Genomic DNA, 27,833 nt, shown 5'->3' with positions numbered 1-27,833 from the left:
AAGTTATGTCAGTGTTTCTCAGTTATTTTCCGTCATGACCCACCTGGGGGACAGAAATGTTCTATTTTTTTGCTTTTGTAGTGACACACATAAACTTCAGAGTATCATAGATGATCACAAATGAGACCTTTTTTTACATGAGTAAGATAGCTCTGCAGAAAAGCAATGCTACCTTTTAGTGTTTTAAAATTGGTACTCGGGGTCGTCAAATAAACCGCTCATCCTGCCTATTGGAGAGGTCAGCACAGAGAGCCCTCCCCTCATATTTTCCCTTTCCAATCCCTCCTTTCACCTGACATACATGAATAAACATGCCATGTCATGAATATGCACGAGCCCCAGATGGCTACGGGCCCTCCGAGGGTCTCTAGATAGCCAAGACGGGCTCAGTCGGGTTGTTTTGACTGGGGTTCCTTCCACCCAACAAATCCCAGAGAAAGGACTTACAACGTTTTACCTTTCCTGCCCACGGGGAATCATGGCTCGGGCCCCTGGCTATCGATGGCCTCTCCTGGGGCTTCTTCTGCACTTTGTCCTTCTGTGCTCGGCTCAAGTAAGTTTTTTTTTTTCCGTCCTTTGTTTGTCTGCAGACTTATGTGACGCAGGTGCAGGTGAGTGCTCTTCAATTTAGTGTAGTCTCTGTCTGAATTTCTTGAACAAAATTGTAAATTATTATGATTGGCTCAAGACTACATTGGGCTCTGAATCTACAGCTGTAAAAACTTTTTTTGTTGTTGCATAAAACCCCTTAACAATATTTAGCATTTTTCAGTCTTACATTATACACATGCATAATAAGTCAATAATACATTGTAATATTATTTATATTATTCCCATTGTTGTATTATATATTTTCTTTGTTCATTTGTGTAAGCTTAAGTTAGCAAACATCGCTCTCTAAAAGGGGCTTTCTACATTCAGAAATAATATATGTAGTTAATAATTGATTGATTGATAATATAATGTATTAGTAGGATGCAAAATAATAATCTTACAGACATGGATAAAAAATGCATATGTTGCCAATTTCCCACACCTTGAAAAAAGGAAAGATTAGCTACATCCATTTCAAATGCATTGAGTGAGTGTATTGTTATTATTCAGAGGAGCCAAGGACCTGCTGGACCTGCAGGTGTACCAGGAATTGATGGCATTGCTGTGAGTCCACTATTTTTGCCTTCCATTGTGTTCCAAATGATTTCCTACCTGTGACTGAATATTGTATTCATTATTTTCAGGGAGAAAGGGGATCAGATGGTCCTGATGGTCTTGCTGTAAATATTTTCATTCCATTTTAAATCTTTCCCCACGCTACTTTTTTTGGTGGTCTAATCTTTGAACCGTTTGTGTCATTTGCAGGGTCCTGATGGAGAGCCTGGTAAAGCTGGCTCTTCGGGGTTACCTGGAATTCCTGGCAATGATGTAAGTAATCTATGTTTTCCGATTATTGGAAGCCTCATGAAGATTAAGCTTTATTTTTGTCAGTACATAGACTGTATTTGGTATTAAGGATGGGTACAATTGTGCAAAAAATTTGGAATATATCACGACACAGCATGAATAGACACATTGTTATTTGTAGCCTCTTATACCGTCCAAAGGATTAGTTTAATTAACACGGTTTTAGTATAACATGGCAGCGTTTTACTGGTACTGGTACAAAAGAGCATGGGTTGTTTTAGTAATGCTATAAATCAGTGATTTGGTAGATAGTGGTACGCAGGCTCCATATGGTGTTAGGCCAAAAAATCCCTTGATTAAAGTACAGTGATTCAAACACAGTGTTACTGTTCAAATTGTGTGTCATGTTACAGTGGTCAAAAATATTAAATATACTTCTTAAATAAAACCTTTGCATTGTTTTTCATGAACACTTAGGCATATTACGCTACTGTATTTTAATGTTGGTCATGCTGGTATTTGGAGAGCCAAGTTTTTTCTGAGGTTTTACTTGGTGAAAAAAACACTGGTATAAATCGTAAACACGATTATGGGAGTGACTTTAGTGTTCCCACCTTCAGTTTTTTAAATACATGCTCAACCCTGGTTGTTTGCATGTTCCTTCTGCTATCAAAGTTGCTTTAAATCCTAAAATAATTTAACTGCTATTTATACCAGCATTTTATAGATGCTGCCACTTTTACTACTACAAACACTTACTAGTTTGTTTGCTCAAATACATAAATAAACAAGTAAAAACTACAACATACATACTTATGTACAGTGGGGCAAAAAAGTATTTAGTCAGCCACCGATTGTGCAGGTTCTCCCACTTAAAATGATGACAGAGGTCTGTAATTTTCATCATAGGTACACTTCAACTGTGAGAGACAGAATGTCAAAAAAAAAATCCAGGAATTCACATTGTAGGAATTTTAAAGAATGTAATTGTAAATTATGGTGAAAAATAAGTATTTGGTCAACCATTCAAAGCTCTCACTGATGGAAGGAGGTTTTGGCTCAAACTCTCACGATACATGGCCCCATTCATTCTTTCCTGAACACGGATCAATCGTCCTGTCCCCTTAGCAGAAAAACAGCCCCAAATCATGATGTTTCCACCCCCATGCTTCACAGTAGGTATGGTGTTCTTGGGATGCAACTCAGTATTCTTCTTCCTCCAAACACGACGAGTTGAGTTAATACCAAAAAGTTCTATTTTGGTTTCATCTGACCACATGACATTCTCCCAATCCTCTGCTGTATCATCCATGTATCCATTTTGGTATAAACTCAACTCGTTGTGTTTGGAGGAAGAAGAATATTGAGTTGCATCCCAAGAACACCACACCTACTGTGAAGCAGGGGGGTGGAAACATCATGCTTTGGGGCTGTTTTTCTTGCTAAAAGGACAGGACGATTGATCCGTGTTAAGGAAAGAATGAATGGGGCCATGCATCGTGAGATTTTGAGCCAAAACCTCCTTCCATCAGTGAGAGCTTTGAATGGTTGACCAAATACTTTTTTTCCACCATAATTTACAAATAAATTCTTTAAAATTCCTACAATGTGAATTCCTGGATTTTTTTTTCACATTCTGTCTCTCACAGTTGAAGTGTACCTATGATGAAAATTACAGACCTCTCTCATCATTTTAAGTGGGAGAACTTGCACAATCGGTGGCTGACTAAATACTTTTTTGCCCCACTGTATACCTGAGTGTACATTTTGAATTTACGGCTTTAGGTGAGAACCTTGCATAAGACTTTTTGGGTTTCTTTTCTCACCTGCACTTATTTCTTATTTCTTTTTACGTATTTTTTATCACTCATTTCTTGTCTCTATGTTTTTTTTAGTTTTTTTTTTTACAATGTTACCTTTAATACTGTTTATATTGTGCGAATAAAAAACAAACAAACAAAAAACCCATTTAGAACCATTTCCCAAGAAAGTGCATGACCATTTTTTTTATAATTTACAAATAAATAAAATTATGTCTTAATGCAACTTCTTACATTTATCTTCGCTACTACGTATTAACTGTTGTACTATGTCAAAATAGCTGCCATTTGCACAGTACTCTACTTGACTGTCACAAACTATCACAAACTTTAATGCATGTGCAAACTCTTGTCAGTTTAAGAACAAAAGCGTCTCTGTTGGTCGAATGCCGTTGGTATCTCCTGCTGAGAATCCACAAAGCGGTGTGGAATGATTCCTTGTTTGAAATGAGCCCAAGGAATGTTGCTCTCTGCTGTCTGCGGTCTGAAAGCTTTGCCCTCATGACCCACTGCTGCCCGCCGCTCCTCCCACCCTCGTGTGCTCTTTAAGTTCAACACACCTTGTTTAGGATGTGAGTGAAAGTGGTGATTTAATTAAAAGCTTGAAAGTGGACCACAATATATAATGTAACAGTAGGTTCTCAATCCCTTTTATGACCAAGGCTCCTCCCACAAGGTCTAATGTTGAATTTAGGACTATTACTACCATAAGGGAGGATACTGGCTCATTTAACAAGCGCATGACTTTTCTAATCCAGCCTGAATCTCCTCTCTGCAGGGTTTGACCGGTCCAATTGGAGAAGTTGGGCCTGACGGTCCCCCCGGACAGAAAGTAAGTGACTAATGAGCCTTTACTTCCTCTCACCTCAGAGAGCAAGAGGGAAACGGTGCCAAGCAGGAGTAACAGTGCTTAAACTCGTCCTGACAAATGAGACTTAATCCCGCAAGTCCTTCGTATAATCTCCATGGGGAGCCCAAGCCTGGCATCACTCCTCATTAGTCCAAACATTGCTGGGTCAAGTGTGCCTGTCCGGCCGCCCTAGTCTTGTAATGAACTCATTAGTCTTGCAGCCGTTATTACAGACGATCTTTACTGTTTGTTTTTAGGGTGAACCTGGACAAATCGGACCTCGCGGAACTACTGTGAGTTAAATATTTCTCAGCACGTCCAAAGATGTGTCTAATTTGGCAACGCTCATCACTCTGGATGTTTTTTTTCCTTCCCCACAGGGTATTGGGCCTGATGGACCCCCAGTAAGTGACTCTATGTGTTTAATCTGTACCTCTACTCGTCCTACTTCGCTTACTTTCAGCATTTGCATTGCAATAACAAATTTCACCTCAGTTTGAAATGATCCTCAACAACAGGGACCACCTGGACCGGGAGGACTTCCGGGTGAACTCGGCAAAACGGGAACACCTGTAAGTATAGAAAAGAAGTGTTTAGCAAGAAATGTTATGTTAGACTCAAAGTAAGCATCCCATAATTTTCAAGTCTGCCTTTGTTTCATTGAAACCTAATTACACCGGAATATAGTGCCTCTCATAACATGCAGCATTTCTTATGAATCCATGTTTCCATTTTTTGGACATTTTACACAATTTAAATCAATGTAGCAACAACAATATATGCCAATATATTTACTGGAACTCATTTTATTAGAAAAAACGCTGCCGCTGAATTATCTTCATTTTAAAACAACTGACTCAGGAGAAAGTAAACATTCTCCACGCTGGGAATAATACAATAAATAAAATAAATGGGTTGTACTTGTATAGCGCTTTTCTACCTTCAAGGTACTCAAAGCGCTTTGACACTACTTCCACATTTACCCATTCACACACACATTCACACACTGATGGAGGGAGCTGCCATGCAAGGCGCCAACCAGCACCCATCAGGAGCAAGGGTGAAGTGTCTTGCTCAGGACACAATGGACGTGACGAGGTTGGTACTAGGTGGGATTTGAACCAGGGACCCTCGGGCTGCGCACGGCCACTCTCCCACTGCGCCACGCCGTCCCAATAAAAAAACATATACTTAAAGCTTCACGGTAGCAAGAAACGACCACAGTGACTACCCTTTGCACATTGAACAACTTCAAAACAACATTACATTTTAATGTGCACTACGCATGATTACTACTTTGTGTGTACTTATTGACCATAGGGGCCCATGGGTGTGAGAGGACCACAAGGACCCCGTGGACCAACAGGCCCCAGAGTAAGTCACCTCGGACATTTACATGATTAATGTAATCTAATGCTTTTGCTTCTGTTAAATAGACTAATTCAATCTCTCTCCATTTGCAGGGGGCAGCTGGGGCGTTAGGAAGTGTAGATCTGGTAATTCCATCTAAATAAAAAAAAACAAAACTGTATTTTTTGTAATAATATAACATACATTTCTGCTGCTGTTTATAGTGTCCCAACTCTTGTCCATCTGGAACCTCAGGACATCCTGGTCTACCTGGTATGAAGGTGAGAAAAAGAGGAGTAGAGTTGTGTTTTTTTATTGTCAAAAAGATAACATACAAGAACTGGGCCAAGGGTGTCCAAACTTTTTGACTGGGGGGCTGCATTGGGCTTTGAAAATTTGTCCTGGGGCCGAAAGCCGACTGCATGCAAAGTAACTACATAAATCCTATACAAACACATGAGTACATATTATTATGATAAGACAACGGGTATATAATTAATAATTATTATAATTGGATACTAGGAGTATGTGAAAGTTCAACTCCTTTATTGTATACTTCTGTGGCAACCTTCTTAGGGTTTTTTTAATCAATCAGAAATATCAAGCAGGTAATATGCACCAAACATGGAGAAGTGTGAAGAAATAATGTTTTGCATTTTTCACATCATCTCTTGTAACTAATTCAATGGGTGTAATTTTGATTATTATTTTTTTTTTTATGTTGATTGGACGTTCTTAATAATATCCACAAAGTTTGTTATGTTTGACTATGTTTGTTGAATTTTTGTGCTGGTTGATTTTTTTTTTCTTGCCATGTCCATGACTAGGGAAAGTTGTTTGGATTGGGTCATATAAATAAACAAATAAATAAATGCTGCACGTGTTCCAAGTAAAATTAATGGTTGAGAATTTTTTGTTGGCCACCAGATGGTGACAAAGTGGCAGCTATTAGACTACAGGCCATTTGTATATGATATGAATACATCATCCATATTTCTTATTGAACCCGTGCTGTCTCGTGGGCCAAATTGAAGACATCGTCTCCCGGGCCAAATTGAAGGGCCACGTCGCAGTTAAGGTTTCCTTTAGAGGGCTGATTGTCACAGTCAATATATATTAATATTAATGTATAATCACCTTATAATACTCTAACACAATTGCCTCTGAATTTGATTATTATACTTTTTACATACAAATTGATGAAAAACTCTCTTTGAAATCGGAAGTCAGGATGATTTTTTTTGAGTTATATATTAACAAATATTTTTTTCCGATATATGTCATTATGTCTGTTGCATGATCAGATAATATTAACGGTAAAATACATGCGATTGTTTGGATTAGATTTAGATTTAGTTCATACAAAAGGGACAATACATATCAATACAAATTTGACATGTAAATATGTGACATTTTGCTAATGCTTAATTTTCATTTCTAGTCCCTTGACAAATTTATGTTAAAATGAAGACAACCACATTCTATTACATGCAGTACATGCACTTTTTCTGTCAAAACTGGAAAAAAACAAAAACAGAATACATGTAGTAAGAATGATGAAGTGCGTTATTGACGCACAATAATTCCAGGCTTTTGCAGGCCACATAAAATGATGTGGCGGGCCAGATTTGGTCCCCGGGCATTGAGATTGACATCAGTGCCTTAAAGCAACTATAAAACAGCTAAATAGCTAAATTAAAACATTTCAGGGCATTTTCATTTCAGTTTTAAGCATATCAAAGGGTGTTATACCACCAAAATATTTACTAGTAAGCCAAGTGCTGGTCTTCTTACTTAATTCATTTTGTCTTAGTTAACAGGTTTTTTTCATTATTTTTTTTATGCTGCTGCGCCTCCTTGTATCACATTTTGACAACTACTGCACTAAAAACTAAATGCTCTTCTTTTATGCTTTTTATCAGGGCCACAAAGGTGTCAAAGGTGAAGCAGGGGAACCTGGAAAGCAAGGGCACAAGGTAGGGTATGTTTCATTTAACAGAAGCTAAATCCAAATATTCGCTGCTAGCAATTCATTCTAGTGAGATTCTGGCACTTAAATGCAACCCAAGATTCACACCCACATTATACCTAAACCACAATGAGGAAAGTGTCACTCAACATTTGTGAGACAAGTAGTATTTGCTCGGGCCCATTTCAAGAACGAGGAGACACGCGTGTGTTATACCTCTGATACCTGTAGCGTGATTTATTTGAATTGATGTTCAAGAACCCTTCCCTCCTGTAATGTGTGCATGCACTATATAAATGGAAATGAGGCGCCTTGCCTGTGTGAAGGATCCCATCAGCCTCACAATAATGTTGTCCTTCACCGGCTGCCATTTTAGAGACTTTTTTTTTTTTCCTTACAAATTCCCAAATGTAAGACCTTTCTCTGTTAACAATAGAACAGAAAGAGCATTATTTTGCCACGGTCAGGTGTGAAGTTGCATACAAAATAAAAAATGGGGTGTGTAGATTACATGCCTTGACATCGGTATTAATTTCCTTTTTTTTTTTTTTAAATACAAAGAGAGACAGATGGGGATGATTATAAGAAATGTTGTGGCTGACTCACACAAGTTCTTTGTTGGAGTTGCAGCTAGAAAAGTATTAATTAGTTTTCTCATCAGACAAGCGGATTTAAAGGATTTCACTGCTTTGTGATGTAAAACATATGCTGACCTCTTTCATAATGTTTGTTGTGAAACCGTTTCATTATCAGCCGTGTTTACTCGTCTCAATAGCCACTTCTATTACCCCTAATTAAAAGAACAAATTGCTTTTCTAATGACACAAATTTTGCCTTAAACCCCAAACGCTTTCTGCTAATGAATTTTCCATATTCAGGGCACAGTCAGCACATTCATTATTTCTAATTTGCAAAGCAGGACAACAAGTTGGAGTTGAATCCTCTTGTTTTTGCCTTGTTTGAAGAAAATTGCTGCTAAACACATTTAAAAATCTGGTGGTTTTGTAATGAACACAAAGGCATCGTTTTTGTGCAACTTAGATGCATAATTAGATGAAAATACACCCGCTTTCTCTACCCTGACCTTGTACTGACGTTGTTGTGTTTGCTTCCAGGGGGAGGAAGGAGAGCAAGGAGGTCTGGGGGAGGTTGGCACACAAGGACCGACGGTTAGATTGAGTATTTTTTAATTGCTGGAGTGAACCTGGTCACGCTTGGTGTTATTTTGCTCACTTGTTGCCTTTGTTTTGTTGTTTCAGGGCGGCCAGGGGATCCGTGGAGCCACAGGCTTGATGGGCTCTAAGGGAGAGATGGTTGGTGTATTTTGTGTATTGGCATATTGAAGCAAAACTGTGATAAAATGCTCAACCTGTCAAATGTTGTCGTCTGGCAGGGGGCTCGTGGTCTTGATGGAGGTCCAGGTCCTCAGGGTGTTGCCGGGGCAACAGTAAGTTGATGCTGTTCAAAAAAGGAAAGGAATAATAGATGTACAGTTGGGGAAGGATGTTTTCTGCTACACATCGACTCCTCCAATAAAGACATGCTTAAATGAACTCTGGAGGAACCCTGACCTCAAACCCATGACATACACTTTTTGGATGAACTCGAAGAAAGATTTTGAGCTGGCGGCCATTTTCTCAGTCACCACTGATTTTACAAATGTTCCAAAGAAAATCTGTAAATCCAAGTTTTCTTAATTTTAACACACTAAAAAATGCTGGGTTATTTTGCTAACCATATTTATGAGTTGCGAGTGTTGGGTTAAAGTTTGGAGTTATTTTTATGAAAAGCAATCCAATTTTTGGGTTATAAGGGTATTATTTTAACTCAATTTCAGTTTTTTCCAAACTATGAACCATTTTTCGGTTGTTTTTCAATGAGTAACGCGTTTTGGGGTAAAAGGCTTTTATTTTATATTAAAAAGTTACTTTTTTCAAATGTATTTATTTTATTAAGGATTAATCTCCATACATCCATCCATTTTCTACCTCTTATTCCCTTCGGGGTGGCGGGGGGCACTGGAGCCTATCTCAGCTTATGTACATGAAGATTTTTGAGCTTGCTGTATAGAACTACTATGACCATAAACGGCAATTTTTGTAAAAAAAAAAAAAAAAAGTCACTTATATCTTGCTTTTGAGTATATTTGTGAAGTGAATTATATTTATATAGCGCTTTTTCTCAAGTGACTCAAAGCGCTTTACATAGTGAAACCCAATATCTAAGTTACATTCAAACCAGTGTAGGTGGCACTGGGAGCAGGTGGGTAAAGTGTCTTGCCCAAGGACACAACGGCAGTGACTAGGATGGCCGAAGCGGGAATCGAACCTGCAACCCTCAAGTTGCTGGCACGGCCACTCTACCGCCCCAATGGAATAAAAAATATTTTGATCAGCAGTTGTGAAGGAGTAGGATAAACCAGCAGTAAAAGTTATGATTTTTAACCAACTATTGGGTCAAGTAGCGCTAAATTGGGTTTGGTTGGGTTGGGAATACTCAAAGGTTACTAACTCAGTTTTTGTGTTAAATAAATTCAACCCAATAGTTGGGTTATGAATCAACCAACATTGAGTTGGCATAACTCAACTTTTGGTTTAAATAATTCAACCCAATAGTCTGGTTTGTAATAACTCAACATTAAATGAGCATAATTCTACTTTTTGGTTAAATAATTCAATGCAAAAGTTGGGTTGAAAAAACTAACCCAAAATGTTAAGTTAAAATAACTCAAATAAGGGGTTTGTCCTTTTCTGAACCAGCAGTTGGTTTCAAATTGGGTTATTTTTTAGTGTGTAACTTTCATTAATTACATGCAGTACCGGTCAAATGTTAAGGGACATGTTCTCCTTGAAATAACATGAGAAAAATGTGGCCAAACCTTCGATTGGTGCTGTATTAGGACCTGCTGTATAGTGTTTACAGTACATACTGTCAGAATTGATTGGTGACGAACCCCAAGATGCAGAGAAGGAGGCAGGCATTGAATAGGGAAACATGATTTAATTAAAATACTAGTACAAGAACAAACAAAAGGGTACTAACAAAAAGCGCGCACAAGGCGGATAAGAAACTAAAAGAGCTAGCATGGGAGCTAGAAGATAACGAGCCTAGCGTGGAAGCTAGCAGGAGAACAAGAACAAACAAAAGGGTACTAACAAAAAGCGTGCATTAGGCGGATAAGAAACTAAAAGAGCTAGCATGGGAGCTAGAAGATAACGAGCCTAGCGTGGAAGCTAGCAGGAGAACAAGAACAAACAAAAGGGTACTAACATAAAGTGTGCACGAGGAGGATAACAAACTAAAAGAGCTAGCATGGGAGAAAGCTAGCGAGCAGGAAACAGAAGTCGTTACTTGTAGTATGAAAACAAAACGGAAGCAGGGAACAAAAGACAGTAAGCTACAAACAGCTACCGAATAATAGCTTACCGCTATGTTGCAATGATACGACAGGACAGGTAGCAACGACAATAATCCAGCACAGACTGGATGGGAAAACAGGTCTAAATAGGTTCGGGCTGATTGACACCAGGTGCGGCAAGGTGCCAATCAGCCGCAAATGAGGGGACACAGCACTCAGGGAGAAACACAAGAAACAGACAAAATAAGAGCGCTGGCAGGAAATACTACACACACAGAGGAAACAAAGACAAATGCAGAGGAAAAAACTACAACCAAACTGTCAGAGACAAACCTGACACATACAAACTGTATATGTATGTACATTATGTAACATGTATGTATGAAACACTGTTGGGTAATTTACTTCCAAAATATATGTTATATTATCAGTTAATTTCATACGGGAGTACAGGAGATACCGGTATATTTCAGTATAGTCTCCGAATTGTAAAGCACTCCAACTGGTGCTTTCACCAAAACAAAACAAAACAAATACAAAATGACTATATCTAATTCACGACAGCGAACAATAATAAACATGTTTCTGTGAATTATTTCAGGGTGATCAAGGCCAGCGCGGTGTGATGGGGGAGCCTGGGCCCAAAGGGGAAGAGGTCAATGGACACAAAATCAATAAAGTTAATATTAATTTAGAATGAACAATCTGACAGAAGCTTTACTTGTTCAGGGTACCCAAGGGCAAAGAGGGATCACAGGCCTTCCAGGTCCCAAGGGAGAAGCGGTGAGTATTATTTTGTCAAATGTTACATTTATTGCGAATGTCACACTGATTTTGCTATGCCCACCAGGGTTTGCCAGGAGTGGACGGCCGTGAGGGTATTCCTGGCATGCCAGGAGGAAAGGTATCAAAACGTCTAATGTTAGAATCTACAGAGCATGTGTTGCAATTTGGAGCGCTATCTTCATTATTTATTTTACTGCAGGGAGGCATTGGAAAACCTGGACTTCCTGGAGAGGTTGGGCTTCAGGGACATCCTGTAAGTATGACTTTTGACCCCCGACTAAGTATTAGCTACAGTGGGGAAAAAAAGTATTTAGTCAGCCACCGATTGTGCAAGTTCTCCCACTTAAAATGATGACAGAGGTCTGTAATTTTCATCATAGGTACACTTCAACTGTGAGAGACAGAAAAAATCCAGGAATTCACATTGTAGGAATTTTAAAATATTTATTAGTAAATTATGGTGGAAAATAAGTATCTGGTCAACCATTCAAAGCTCTCACTGATGGAAGGAGGTTTTGGCTCAAAATCTCTCAATACATGGCCCCAGTCATTCTTTCCTTAACACGGATCAATTGTCCTGTCCCCTTAGCAGAAAAACAGCCCCAAAGCATGATGTTTCCACCCCCATGCTTCACAGTAGGTGTGGTGTTCTTGGGATGCAACTCAGTATTCTTCTTCCTCCAAACACGACGAGTTGAGTTTATACCAAAAAGTTCTATTTTGGTTTCATCTGACCACATGACATTCTCCCAATCCTCTGCTGTATCATCCATGTATCCATTTTGGTATAAACTCAACTCGTCGTGTTTGGAGGAAAAAGAATACTGAGTTGCATCCCAAGAACACCACACCTACTGTGAAGCATGGTGGTGGAAACATCATGCTTTGGGGCTGTTTTTCTGCTAAGGGGACAGGACGATTGATCCGTGTTAAGGAAAGAATGAATGGGGCCATGTATCGTGAGATTTTGAGCCAAAACCTCCTTCCATCAGTGAGAGCTTTGAACGGTTGACCAAATACTTATTTTCCACCATATTTTACAAATAAATTATTTAAAATTGCTACAATGTGAATTCCTGGATTTTTTTTTCACATTCTGTCTCTCACAGTTGAAGTGTACCTATGATGAAAATTACAGACCTCTGTCATCATTTTAAGTGGGAGAACTTGCACAATCGGTGGCTGACTAAATACTTTTTTGCCCCACTGTATATCCAAGACATGGAATGACTTGTTCTATTCTAAAGGACACACTGACATGACAATAAACACAAACACGCACTATTAAACAGTAATCACGTTCTATCCTGTGACTGTGAGTGTGTGAGCATACATTTCCCCACCCTTTAATTTGTGAGGAACCTAATGGAAGACACTAATGGGACTCAACCTGATGTTTTTGAAGAGGCTCATTGGGTTTAGAAAAATACACGTTATCAATTTGTGTAATGATTTGTTTGTCTTGTTGTGTGTTTCAGGGTCTGCCCGGCTCATCTGGACCGAAAGGACAGAGTGGCACAAAGGTTACTAGCGTGTTTTATTATTAAATATATTAACGATAATGTAATGCAGGGGTGCCGACACTTTTTCTGCAGGCGAGCTACTTTTCAATTGACCAACTCGACGGGATCTACCTCATTTATATATATCATTTATATTTATTTATTTATGAAAGAGACATTTGTGTAAACAAGTTAAATGTGTGTAATGATAATACAAGCATGTGTAACACATATAGATGTCTTTCTTTCACGAAGACAAGAATATAAGTTGGTGTATTACCTGATTCTGATGACTTGCATTGATTGGAATCAGACAGTAATGATGATAACGCCCACATTTTCAAATGGAAGAGAAAAAAAGTTGTCCTTTCTGTACAATACCACATGAAAGTGGTTGGTTTTTGGCATCTAATTCATCCAGCTTCCATACACTTTACAAGAAAAACATTGGCGGCAAATTCCGTAGCTTGCTTGATTGACATTCACAGCAGCCGAGGGTCTTGTGAGATGACGCTGGCTGCTGCCAGTTCATTATTATGAAAAAATGACAGAGAGGAAGGCGAGAAACACTTTTTATTTCAACAGACTTTCGCGCCGTCCCTTCCGTCAAAACTCTAAAGGCCGATTGCACATTTCCTATCTTCACAATAAAAGCCCTGCTTCATGCTGCCTGCGCTAACAAAATAAGAGTCTCGGAAAGCTGGCGTGCACATCACTTGTGCACGCCAGCTTTCTGAGGGATCGCTTGTGCACGCCAGTTTTCCGAGACTCTGTATTTAGTTAGCGCAGGCAGCAGGCAGATTATCGTTGGGACTTTAACCTTTAACTTTATTTTTTCACTTGAATACATGTCATTTGCTTTCTTAAAAATTCACAAAAAAAATTGATATCTAAAGTCCAACCAGGGTGTATTTTGAAGTATGTTCATAACAAATTGCCTGATTAATCTGCGTAAATACATGATTATTTTGGATATTTGAATCACATGAGTCAACTCGTTTTTGAGAGCCCTAAAGTAAAGCATACATCCTTCCAAGAGCCCCCACTGCCATTGGGACTGACTCTCAGGAGGATGTTGTTGATAAATATATATGAGTAAATAACTAAGGTGTTCTCTTTAATATAATCAGTAGCATCTTGTATTTATTTGTAAATATTTTTTTTGTGCTTGTTTTAATTCAGGGTGATGCAGGCCAAACAGGCTTTCCTGGGACATTGGGTTCAGCTGGAAAAATGGTACAGCACCATCTTTACAATACCAGACATTAAAAATGATTTGTTTTAATTATAAACAAGGGAACAACCATTATTCTTTACGTACAGGGCGAGCCAGGGGAACAAGGTGAGGTTGGCCCAGTTGGACCCATCGGTGAACCTGTGAGTATTTCTTTTTTTAAGAGCTTTTGATTTAAAGTCTATTGACCTTTCTTTTGTGAACCCTCCTTTTTGTTTGCAGGGAGAATTGGGAGAACAAGGCCCAGTAGGTTCAGTCGGCAAGTCGGGTGGCAGGGTAAGATGTTGGCTACCGAGCACACTATTATTAATAATACTAGTATATAGTTTCCATTATATTTAGCAGGCGATTGAATTATTTAGTGACCTCCGGTGGTTTTAAAACCTATAAAAGAATGAAACACAGTGGAGCAGGTGGAAAAAACCTCAGAGGTTTTTCTTCCTGGCTGTTGTTTCCTGGTAGAGTTTGTTGTAATAGACATGTGTCGCACCTGAGGTCTATTTTTTACAGCGAGGGGAGAGCAGGAGAAGCAGGCTGAAAGACTCTTCTGTTCTCCTGACATTCCTCACTGCGGCTCAGGGATCAAACAGGGAATGGGAAACAAACACTGACAATAGGCTGCCATGCTTGGCCATGCTAAAAGTTCACTGTAAGAGCTTGGGAGTATATTTTAAAGTGCAAAAAATAAATACTGTGTTCAGCACTAATCTGCCTATACACCTCTTATAAGTGAATGTAGAAATAATGCTTTTCTTTTATTACTACATGTATATATTATTACATTATTCAGATAGAACATTATTTTGTGTGTCGCCATTTTTATTATTAAAGAGTTTTGTTGAGAAAAGTTTTGTTAAAATTTCTTGAAATAAAAAACGAATTTGGGCTTCACGGTGGCAGAGGGGTTAGTGCGTCTGCCTCCCAATATGAAGGTCCTCAGTACTCTGGGGTTCAATCCCGGGCTCGGGATCTTTCTGCGTGGAGTTTGCATGTCTTCCCCGTGAATGCGTGGGTTCCCTCCGGCTTCCTCCCACTTCCAAAGACATGCACCTGGGGATAGGTTGATTGGCAACACTAAATCGGCCCTAGTGTGTGAATGTTGTCTGTCTATCTGTGTTGGCCCTGCAATGAGGTGGCGACTTGTCAAGGGTGTACCCCGCACTCCGCCCGATTGCAGCAGAGATAGGCACCAGCGCCCCCCGCCACCCCAAAGGGAATAAGCGGTAGAAAATGGATGGATGGAAAAAACGAATTGAGCATGAATATTTGATTTTATACCATCCCTTAAAAAAATATCTGATTAATTAAGGTATACACTTCCATCCATCCATTTTCTACTGCTTATTCCCTTTTGGGGTAGCGGGGGGCGCTGGCGCCTATCTCAGCTACAATCAGGCGGAAGGCGGTATACACTCTGGACAAGTCGCCACCTCATCGAAGGGCCAACACAGATAGACAGACAAGGTGTACACTTTCCAAACCCCAAAAATTAATATAAGTTTTCACTCATGAAAGGTAGAACACTAAGATAGTAATAGAAGATGTTATTTTTTAGTGCAAAAATGTCAGATTTTTTTTCCGGATATTGCTTCTCAAAAGAAAAAAAAAGAGCTTTGTTGAAAATACAATATGAAAATGCATTTTTAATTTTATATACTGTTGTTGATAAAACTTAAAGTAGAGTTTTGTTTTTAATATTTAGTTTTTCCTACTTTAAATTAATTGAAAAGGCATGCATTTCAAAGTAGATCTCATTATATGAGGGTGAATGAATTATATTTATATAGCCCTTTTTCTCAAGTGACTCAAAGTGCTGTACATTGAGAAACCCATTATCTACATTTAAGCTACATTTACACCAATATGGGTGGCACTAGTGGGAGAAAGTGTCTTGCCCAAGGACACAATGGCAGTGTCTTGGATGGCAGACGCTGGATTCAAACCAGGAAACTCCGAGTTGCTTGTCAGCCGCTCTATCATCCGGGCCATATTGTGCAGCCGCTCTTACTGTTTTAACGTTTATGTGCATGTTCCATAACAAACACACCTTCTAAATGTTCCTGTGGGGTTTTGTTGTATAGGGACCCAAAGGTGATCCTGGTCTTCCTGGTATTCCAGGCCCTCCTGGCACTCCTGGAGTCAAAGGAGAGCGGGTAAGAAAATCACCACAGCTTTCAGAGATTCAAAAACTATTGTTTGGATGATTATTACTCAGCGCAGGCTGCATCTGCTGCAGATGAATGCACACACAAACAGTCACACGCACCATGGCTTGCAGTGAAGCTCATTTGTCTTGTTTATTACAGGGTGAGCGTGGAGAGGCAGGACCCAAGGGAGACCAGGTATGAAGTCCTGATGTGAAATGATAATTCCATGTAGGCGCTAACATGATATTTAACCGAAAAAGGATTGGATTGTATTATTCATGTGCAGGAATTTCTTTTCAGGGTTTGCAAGGCGATGAAGGCAACCCTGGAGACAAAGGAGATAATGTATGTTGTTATGCAAATACACACTTTTTTGATCCTAAGAAAGTATAATGCATACCATCCTCATGTTTCTGATGTTTTCATTGTTTTCTAGGGCCAACCTGGAGAGTCTGGAGCAAAGGGAGAGGTGTTTAAAATATTGCTTTAAACTGGCAATGCATTTTTAGGATTTGGTATCAATCAAAGATGTTTTGTTTGAACTCTTTGGTCTTTGTCCCAAAGATTGGCAACCCTGGCGAGCCTGGCAGACGAGGTCCAGAAGGAACTCGAGGCCAGCCTGGCGTTGAGGGGCCTCCTGGCACACCTGGACCACGAGGCATGCAGGGGAACCGAGGTTCACCTGGAGTCAGAGGAACACAAGGTCCTGCGGTAGGTCCGAAATAAAACACTAGCATGCACCAAAAATGGCTGCAATGGGGTGTAAAAAGTACTACTTTTGTGCCGTGAAGTTGCCAGTGTAATGTTCACATACATTACTTTTATGCAGCTGGCGTGGGAATAATTTCCATTCAATGCAATCTTCTTATTATAATTATTTTTACGAATGGACGACGAGCCCTTGAAGGAGCCTATGGTGATCATCATATTTCTCATTCGTGCTTAGAAGACACAAAGAAAGGTTAAAATACACTCTTGGGGTAACCCCTACGGAGCTGGAGTGTCCATGGTATGACCCGAGAGCCATTTGCGGCCCGGAGCTTGCGGCACCTTCTACAAAATATAAAAAAAACATGAAAACTAAAGAGCAAAACATGAAAAAAAAAGACAGAAAAGACAATATATACACAAAAAGTTGAAATGTTGATATAGGTATCAATAGCAAACCAACAAATGTAATAAAATCCAAAACATTATGACCGGTATGTATATGTACTAAGCCTGTCAAATGATTATTTTTTTTTAATCAGAAAAATCAAATTTTAAAGAATGTGATTACTTGCTTGTACATTTAAATTTATGTACACTAATGCAATTTTATTGACGGAATATCCTCCAGGAAAATGTTCCAATATTGCACTTGAATGCATGACATTTATTCGCACAAAACTTGGTAACGGTTTTATCTAAAGTTCTTTCAGGCTGTATTTTAGATTGAAATTTGCCAGCGAGTACTCCAGTCAGTCTCCTTACCCTTTTTTGTACTGACGGATGCATTGATCTGATCACTGACAGTATAGCGAGTAAAGTTAAAGAGCTTGTATGCTCAAGATAAATTTCATGATTAATCGAGGTGTGTCCATAATTAATGCCATCATTTTGTGTGATTAATCACATGAGTTAACTTGTTAATTTGGGTAGACCTGATTTATACAGTATATATATATATATATATATATATATATATATATATATATATATATATATTTATATACACACATATATATATATATATACATACATACACAGTTATATATACATATATGTTTTGTTTTATATGTGTATATATATAAGTAATGCGGACGTTGTACCGATCCGTTGTGGTGAAGAAGGAGCTGAGCCGGAAGGCAAAGCTCTCAATTTACCGGTCGATCTACGTTCCCATCCTCACCTATGGTCATGAGCTTTGGGTCATGACCGAAAGGATAAGATCACGGGTACAAGCGGCTGAAATGAGTTTCCTCCGCCTTGTGGCGGGGCTCTCACTTAGAGATAGGGTGAGAAGCTCTGCCATCCGGGAGGAACTCAAAGTAGAGCCGCTGCTCCTTCACATCGAGAGGAGCCAGATGAGGTGGTTCGGGCATCTGGTCAGGATGCCACCCGAACGCCTCCCTAGGCAGGTGTTTAGGGCACGTCCAACCGGTAGGAGGCCACGGGGAAGACCCAGGACACGTTGGGAAGACTATGTCTCCCGGCTGGCCTGGGAACGCCTCGGGAGCTAGACGAAGTGGCTGGGGAGAGGGAAGTCTGGGTTTCCCTGCTTAGGCTGTTGCCCCCGCGACCCGACCTCGGATAAGCGGAAGAAGGTGGATGGATGGATGGATATATATATATATATATATATATATATATATATATATATATATACATATATATATATATATATATATATATATACATTCAGTCGTCCCTCGTCACATCGTATTGCACTTTTTTTTTTAACATTGTATGTATTTTGGGCCTAAATTAAGCATTTCCCAGCATAAAAATGCAGGAATTGACTAAAAGTATCAATACGAGATGAGACCAAACCAATCAGAGTGCGCTGTTCAGTATCGCAGTCACGGATTGGCTCAGCCCCAGGTAATATTACTATATTGAATCAAACGACTGCGAAGGTGAGTAAATTGTTTTATTTCAAGTCTAGCGAGCCCTCATAATATTAAAATCTGTATTAAGAAGGTTGTAAACAGGTTTTGTTATGCTGTAGTTAAAAAAATATTAATAATAATTATAATTGGTGAAACAGACATTAAAGTGTACATATATAAACATTGAGTTGTATATACAGTATATTATTCATGGGAATCAAAATTTCAGCTTGTTCTCATTACATTATGTATTTTTAAAATTTTTACTGTTTGATTGAATTTTGAAAATTTGCTGCAGCTCGAGTTTTGTCACACTTCGGACACGCTGTCTTATATCGACACTGGTATGTTTTAGTCAGTTTACAAATGAAAAAAAAAAAATGAAAACATCTTCCAAATCTTTACATTTTTCAGCGTGCCCTGGATGGTAATAGTTTGGACACCTTTGTTTTAGAGTTTCATAGAACTGAAATCTTCAAAGATGAGCTGAAGTCATGTTTACACTGAAACTAATGTATTCACGCCAAACGCTTTTAGTCTAATTTTGATTTGAGAGGTTATCCATTGTACGTAGCAGTACATTGAAAATATATTTGAAGAAAACAACATATTTTTGATATTTTCTTCTTTGCAACCAGTGACCACTTTGCAAACATAATTATAACCTTCCATCCTCTGTTTTTAGCACTTTAATCAGTAACCATGGTGATAAAGTAGCCGTTAGCACAATCAAATGAGCCCCATGATCAAACTGGTATTTTGTGGTGCGTTCAATGCCTCTGATGCTCCTGCATGTGTTCCAGGGTAAAGAGCCAAGCGACCAGCACATCAAGCAGGTGTGCATGCGAGTCATGCAAGGTAAGACGTGATCGCCCATTCATCATTCCCTTGTGCCTCGTTTATGACTTTAATCTTGGCCATAGAGCCTGGCTAGTCCCGAACTTTGGCATTGAACAGGACACTTGCTCAATACTCTCCGGTTCACACACACACTCTGAAAAAGAGTAAGGTGTCATAAGCAGAACATGAAATAAGCTTCAGTCTTTGTTTATTTGATGGATGAGAGATTTCCTCGTTCCCCTCGAAGAAATGTTCCAGCAAAAAAAGACGCAACCTCTGTTCTTTTTATTCTTTTTTTTTTTGCTCTTGTGTCTTCAAAACTCATCTCCCAGAGTCATTACTTTTTCATGGCGGTGCTTCTGAAAAATTAATTACACCTCCAGCAGACCTCTACTCCTCCGCTCTGAGCAAAGAGAGTCGGCCAGGGAAGGAAATGTTTAAAAAGAGCAGCCACTGCATGAATTTTCATCAGCAGCCTGCAAAGTGCAGAATCTCATGCAGCAAAGAGTCACTGGAGATTAATATTGGATCATTTGCACCTTCAACATACATCTTTCTCGCTGATTGCTGGTGAAAATACAAAGCATTGTCTCTTCTCCGTTAGATTTACTGTTGAAAGATATTCAGAGAAAGTTTGAAAGATTCTTCATGACCCGAATTCATCACTTTCACTTTACATTGAACCCACAACAGCATCAAGAACTTTGGAGGCAAAGTTTCACCCCTTCATCATTTGTGACCCAACAGAACAACTGGCCCAGTTAGCAGCTGGTTTGAGAAGGCCTGAGTCGGGTGTGGTTGGTTTACCTGGCAAACCCGGACCTCCAGGACCTCCTGGGGCTCCAGGAGACAACGGTTTCCCAGGACAGGCTGGAATAAGAGGACTTCCTGGACTCAAAGGACCACTAGGACCTATTGGAGTAAAAGGACCCAAAGGTAAATAAAATAGCACTCTGTTTATGTTATGTTTGCTTGTTGTCAGGCTCAAAAGTGTGATGTAATGCTTTGTGGTTCTTGCTGGCCTCCGAATAGCTTATGTACATGGCTGAAGGCAAGACTCTGTCCTAAAGTTCTGTTCTTTTATTTAACAAGTTCAAAACATGGCGCGGAAATGCAACATAATTAACTTCCACAATGGTTGCAATGATCGATTTAGGAAAAAAAGAACGATTTGGTGAGATTTGTCTCATTTCCAGCGTAGAGGCAAAGCCAAGGAAGTCTGGGTAGTAGAGATGCGCGGATAGGCAATTATATCATCCGCATCCGCATCTCCAAAGTCGTCATCCCCCCGCCGTCCACCCGAACCAACATTTTATCAGGACTGGACCCGCCCGCCAAAATACCTCAGAGGTTGTCCGCCTTTACCACTTACAGAGCTATTTAAACCTGTTTCACAGAGTAACGATGACAATCGGAGCCGTTCATCCTGATGACAAGAATATGGGTGTGCTGTGGAGCAATTGCCTTAGACACCAACAACATGTATGAACCGATTGTTGATCCAGCAACATGTTGTGTGCAGCTTCCGCAATTACACGTTCAAGATTGAAAGGCATACTGGGTGACACAGAGTACACTGATGGTTGTGATATAAACAACTTTAACACTTACTAATATGCGCCACGCTATGAACCCACACCCAACAAGATTGACAAACACATTTCGAGAGAACATCCTCACAGTAACACAACATATCATGAATACAAAGGATTATGAGTATTTGTTGTGTTGCGTTTATGTTGTGTTACTGTGAGGATGTTCTGCCGAAATGTGTTTGTCGTTCTTAATTGGTGTGGCTTCACAGCGTGGCGCATATCACTAAGAGTGTTAAAATTGTTTATATCACAACCATTAGTGTACTCTGTGTCACCCTGTATGCCTTGCAGTCGTGTGCGTGTCGCCGCGGAAGCCACACACAACATGACGCTGGACTGACAAGTATATCGTACATGTTGTAGAAGGCGACAAAGCCAATGGCTTCATAGCACGCCCTAATTCTTATTATCTGGGTGACTACCGGCAGTCATTCAGGAAAATAATAGCGCGTCTCTTATTGTCTTCGCTGTATGACACGGGTCTTAAATGGCACTTTGAATAGCAAAGAATACCGATCACAGAACCATGCATATCAAATATTTCCGGATGGTTCAGCCGCCACCCGCCCAAATCTAATTAAAATCTATTTTTGCGTCATGTCAACCGCCCGACCCGCGGATGAGACCGCAAGCCGCGCATCTCTACTGGGTAGTGAGCTAATAACGAGACAAGGGGTAGCTGCCGTGAGATGATCAAACTTCACTTTTAACGCCATCACCCGGTACATGTTGGTGTGTTCACGGCATTTTCACACTGGTAATTTTGAATCAATTTTTTTTTAATTCTATTGCACACTTGGCATTTAGTAGTAAACTAAGCTAGCTGGGGGTTACAAACAGGGTACAGTATTCGGTGAAAAAAACAATATCCCTACTCATTGATATATATATATAATATGTAAATACTACATATATTTTATATTGCTACTATGGTACAGTCTACTTTATACCTGTATTATCATTTCCATCCTTACCTTTTCCATCCTTTGTAACTGAGCCACTGTGTGGAACATTTTCCCTTGTGGATCAATAAAGTTTGTCTTAGTCTAAGATACATAACATGTTCGGCAGCTTGTTGAAATCTCGTATATTGGACGCGTTCATATTTGACTTTTTTTTTAAGGTGGCGGGCCTTTGGAACAAGGTCCAGTTTGTTTCGGTATACAGTTCCTTAATTATTTTCCCCGTATGATCCATTTTAATCCAGTTTGTTGCTCTCGCTCACAATACCGCTGGTTGAGTACAGCAATGCACACAAAAACTTTGTCCAGCAACAATAGCTACCCGGCCCCCACAATGCATTGCGAAATCATGTGTCCTTTTCGAGCCCTATTCTTCCTAGTTGAGTGTATATTCATGTCCTGCCTTGTTTACTTTCCTGTTGCTTAGCGTTACACATCGCCCTCCATTTGGTGATTAGGACACACCTGTTGCCAATCCCAATCATGCCCTTTTTATACTCACTTTACCCTGCTTTCTTTGCGGCGTTCTTGCTCGCCATTGGTTGACCCTATGATACTATTATGTTTGCGTTGCAGTACGTTTTATAGTCTATGTTTTGCTCATGCCATGCTAAGCCTAAAGTGCGCTTTTGGCGGCACAACTTTTCGTGTTTTTTGCCTTGTATTTGAATGAAATACATCAGCTGATAGTATATATTTGTACCATGAATTAAGTAACACGGACCCCGACTTAAACAAGTTGAAAAAGTTATTCGGGTGTTAACATTTAGTGGTTAATTGTACGGAATATGTAATGAACTGTGCAATCTACTAATAAAAGTATCAATCAATCAAAAAAAAATTCCTACAAAGTACGTGACAATTAACCTATTTATCTCCATTGCAGCGGCGGTTTGTGGTGCGTGCCATTGTTTGCTCCTGTGTGGGGTTAATTTGGGACCGGTTGAAAAGCAAATAGGTTGATGACGTAGTTTACCTTTGCCAAAGTGTCTCGGTCTGGGTTGAAGTGGAATAAATCAAACTTTTACATCTCAAGGCCGTACAAAATTATACTCAAAAGGAAAGTTTTAGTTTCTTTACTCATAGTTTAAAGGCCTACTGAAACCCACTACTACCGACCACGCAGTCTGATAGTTTATATATCAATGATGAAATATTAACATTGCAACACATGCCAATACGGCCTTTTTAGTTTACTAAATTGCAATTTTAAATTTCCCGCGAAGTGTCGTGTTGAAAACGTCGCGGTAAGATGACGCGTGCGTTTGACGTCACCGGTTGTAGCGGACATTATATTCCAGCCCGATCCAAGCTATAAATCAGGGGTAGGGAACCTATGGCTCTCGAGCCAGATGTGGCTCTTTTGTTGACTGCATCTGGCTCTCAGACAAATCTTAGCTCACATTGCTTAACATAATAAGTAATGAACAGTTTGACTGGTAATCACAGTGTTGAAAATAATGTTCAAAATATAAAACATTCCCATGCATTTTAATCCAGCCATCCGTTTTCTACAGCACCTGTTCAAGAAGTCGCATTAATAGTAAAAAAGTATTTTTTTAATTATTGGTTAGCTTCAGGCCCTGCGATTGTAGCTGAGATAGGCACCAGCGACCCCAAAGGGAATAAGCGGTAGAAAATGGATGGATGGATGGTTAGCTTCAGAATAACAATGTTATTAAAAAGCATTAGAGACTTTTTGTACTGTAAAAATGTTGGTCTTACTTAAAAATGCACACATCTGGTTGTATTCGGTGTTAAAAAATATGATATGGCTCTCACGGAAATACATTTGAAAATATTTGGCTTTCTTGGCTCTCTCAGCCAAAAAGGTTCCCGACACCTGCTATAAGTAGTCTGCTGTAATCGCATAATTACACAGTATTCTGAACATCTGTGTTGCTGAATCTTTTGCAATTTGTTCAATTAATAATGGAGAAGTCAAAGTAGAAAGATGGAGGTGGGAAGCTTTTAGCCTTTAGCCACAAAAACACAGCCGGTGTTTCCTTGTTTAAAATTCCCGAAGATGAAACGTTACTATGGATCAGAGCGGTCAAGCGAACATGGATCCCGACTACATTTCAACCGGCAGTTTTTGGTGAGAAAATTGTGGTAATAAGTCGCCTCTTACCAGAGACATCAGCGAAGCTTCCGTCCTGCTGAAGCTGCCGTGACTTCCGTTAGAGACTCAAAGTCAACACAACCGTGTCCAAACCCCAACAAACTTTCATGGAACTATTTAATCTCACTAAAACAATAGCAACACAATAGGCAGATAAGGGATTTTCCAGAATTATCCTAGTAAATGTGTCTAATAACATCTGAATCGCTCCCACTGCAATCGCCTTTTTTAAAAAAATTTTTTTACTTTTTTAAATTTTTTTCTAGTCCTTCACTCTAAATTTCCTCATCCACAAATCTTTTATCCTCGCTCCAATTAATGGGGAAATTGTCGCTTTCTCGGTCCGAATAGCTCTAGCTGCTGCTGGCTATGATTATAAACAATGTGAGGATGTGAGGAGCTCTACAACCCGTGACGTCACGCGCACATCGTCTGCTACTGCCGGTACAGGCAAGGCTTTTTTTATTAGCGACCAAAAGTTGTGAACTTTATCGTCGATGTTCTCTACTAAATCTTTTCAGCAAAAATATGGCAATATCGCAAAATGATCAAATATGACACATAGAATGGACCTGCTATCCCCGTTTAAATAAGAACATCTCATTTCAGTAGGCCTTTAAGACTATTTTTTGCATATTTGTCCATATAATCCTGAAATATGAAGTCAGTCCAGGCATCGGATCATGGTTTTTGAGCGTCCTTAACATATTTTTGTAAGCATCGGACAAACAAAACAAACATTTTATCTAGGAAAAAAAACTCCAATAGTATGGTCAGATAATATCAAACTAATGCACAATTATTCTCTCCTATCCTCATTTGAAAATTCCAGGAAATATAGAAGTTAGTGCTGTTTTTTAGTTTATTGTAACGTCGCCACTTAATTAAATAATAAAAAAATGTATCAAGTTTTTATTTTTTTCATTAATTGATTTTCTTTGGGTGACCTAACTAATCCATTTACTAATTATGTTATGCATTTATGACTAATAATAAGAGATCAATTATGTTTTGAAGTACACATTCCCACATAACGTTCACACTTTTCTCTAATGTCTTATTGCATAATCCAGAACAAAAAAGCGATTGATTTTTGAACTTCAAAAATTTGGAGCTCCCTTAATATTTGACTTATCATAATGGTGTTATTGGAAAGTTTTTCATAGGTCTTTACAACGGTATATCTATACAGTCGTGGTCAAAAGTTTACATACACTTGTAAAGAACATAATGTCATGGCTGTCTTGAGTTTCCAATAACTTCTACAACTCTTATTTTTTTGTGATAGAGTGATTGGAGCACATACTTGTTGGTCACAAAAAACATTCATGAAGTTTGGTTCTTTTATGAATTTATTATGAGTCTACTTAAAATGTGACCAAATCTGCTGGGTCAAAAGTATACATACAGCAATGTTATTATTTGGTTACATGTTCCTTGGCAAATTTCATTGCAATACGGCGCTTTTGGTAGCCATCCACAAGCTTCTGGTTGAATTTTTGACCAGTCCTCTTCAATCAATCAATCAATCAATCAATCAATCAATGTTTATTTATATAGCCCTAAATCACAAATGTCTCAAAGGACTGTACAAACCATTACGACTGCGACATCCTCGGAAGAACCCACAAAAGGGCAAGGAAAACTCACACCCAGTGGGCAGGGAGACTTCACATCCAGTGGGACGCCAAATTGACAAAATTGGTGCAGTTCAGCGAAATTTGTTGGTTTTCTGACATGGACTTGTTTCTTCAGCATTGTGCCGTGGGCCTTTAAAACATTAGCTGTGGGCCAAAAATGGTAAAATAAAATTGGTGGGGGTTAGGAGATAGTGGGGGGGGGGTGTATGTTGTAGCGTCCCGGATGAGATAGTGCTGCTAGGGCTTCTATGTATTTGTTCTGTTGTGTTTGTTGTGTTACGGTGCGGATGTTCTCCCGAAATGTATTTGTCATTCTTGTTTGGTGTGGCTTCACAGTGTGGCGCATATTTCTAACAGTGTTTAAGTTGTTTATACGGCCACCCTCAGTGTGACCTGTATGGCTGTTGACCAAATATGCATTGCATTCACTTGTGTGTGTGTGAAAAGCCGTAGATATGTGACCCGGCCGGCACGCAAAGGCAGTGCCTTTAATGTTTATTGGCGCTCTGTACTTCTCCCTACGTCCGTCCACCACTCTGTACAGTGGCGTTTCAAAAAGTCATACATTTTACAGTTTGAAACCGATACCGATAATTTATCTGACTGCCGATATTATTGGCCATCTCTAGTTTTGTGTTTGTTTTTTTTCGCCTTTTTGGTTCACAATCAGGCTCCATGTTTTATTTGTGTCTCTACTGGACTGTTCCAATCAGCAATTGTCTATTTATTTCTTTAATGTTACTTATTTGACGAACTTTACCTCTTGCCTCGGCGTGCCGTCCTCACATGACGTGTGTTGCAGGTGAAATGGGGGACAGAGGCTCCCGAGGGCCCACCGTGCGAGGAGCCAAAGGTCAACAAGGACCTCCAGGACTTCCTGGTAAGTAAAGGTTTTCTATTAAAAAAACTTGCACCATCGCACGCTATCAAGAGTCTTGTGTTTGTAGGCGAAGCGGGCAAACCTGGTTACGGTCAGGACGGGCGTGATGGCCAGAGAGGACCTCCCGGTGTGCCTGGACAACCCGGTGTGCCTGGACCTCCTGGTGCTGCCGGCCCTCACGGCTACTGCGACCCGTCCTCCTGCAACCTGTCGGCGGGCCAGCAGCCTGTGGACGTGAAAGGACCTGCGAGGAACTGAAAGCCACTCTGGAAGAGACAGAGAGACTTATTGGATCAGAACATTTTTAATCTCAGGGGGCTGTGGTCTGTGGCGCCTTCCACCGCGAGTCTTGTCCGGAGAAGCTCCATCACATTTTTTGTCGTCCTCCTTCTCCCTGAGAGCAAGATGTTCCGAGAACGTTCACTCCACTCAAGTAAAAAGCTCCTGTTTTCTAGAACATATTAAAAAAAATCACCCTAAATAAATCTGGATTTAGTGAAAGTGTTTTTTTTTTTTTTGGGGACCATTTTGTACCGTATGTGCTCGATTATTGAACTGCAACTGGACACATCTTTGCAGTTGGGAATAAATAAAGAAGAAAAGGGTGAAAACTGTCAAGTCACACTGACTTTAATAAATGTTGTAAATCTGTAAAAAAAAAAAAATGTTTGACTTGTGCTGAATTATATTTCCTACAAAACAACCTGACATGACTTTTTGGCTCACTGCACAGCAGTGCAGTTGAGGGAAACAATAAGTCGTGTAATAAATTAAAAATACACACAA

At 39.6% G+C, this 27,833-nt stretch overlaps 1 protein-coding gene and 1 long non-coding RNA gene across 2 annotated transcripts; one reads left to right on the top strand and one right to left on the bottom strand.

The window, feature by feature from the left end:
• The first annotated feature begins 347 nt into the window (after positions 1-347).
• On the top strand, positions 348-27,833 carry LOC133559060 (collagen alpha-1(IX) chain-like). Its single transcript, XM_061910398.1, has 32 exons — positions 348-553; positions 1,105-1,158; positions 1,239-1,274; positions 1,360-1,422; positions 4,000-4,053; positions 4,329-4,364; positions 4,452-4,475; positions 4,590-4,643; positions 5,392-5,445; positions 5,535-5,567; positions 5,646-5,702; positions 7,344-7,397; positions 8,506-8,559; positions 8,650-8,703; positions 8,784-8,837; positions 11,350-11,403; positions 11,478-11,531; positions 11,599-11,652; positions 11,734-11,787; positions 13,013-13,057; positions 14,219-14,272; positions 14,360-14,413; positions 14,493-14,546; positions 16,352-16,423; positions 16,577-16,612; positions 16,718-16,762; positions 16,854-16,886; positions 16,982-17,128; positions 19,812-19,866; positions 20,596-20,784; positions 26,970-27,047; positions 27,115-27,833. Exons 1-32 carry the CDS (start codon positions 479-481, stop codon positions 27,303-27,305), a joined length of 2,025 nt encoding a protein of 674 aa, XP_061766382.1. The 5' UTR covers positions 348-478; the 3' UTR covers positions 27,306-27,833.
• On the bottom strand, positions 4,561-16,485 carry LOC133559061 (uncharacterized). Its single transcript, XR_009808080.1, has 4 exons — positions 16,318-16,485; positions 8,760-8,848; positions 8,624-8,689; positions 4,561-4,641 (listed from the first exon to the last, which is right to left on the bottom strand). It is a non-coding gene; the product is annotated as an uncharacterized LOC133559061 (long non-coding RNA).

The sequence above is a fragment of the Nerophis ophidion genome, linkage group LG09, assembly GCF_033978795.1.
Source record: "Nerophis ophidion isolate RoL-2023_Sa linkage group LG09, RoL_Noph_v1.0, whole genome shotgun sequence".
NCBI lineage: Eukaryota > Metazoa > Chordata > Actinopteri > Syngnathiformes > Syngnathidae > Nerophis > Nerophis ophidion.
This window is presented reverse-complemented; position numbering and strand designations above follow the sequence as displayed.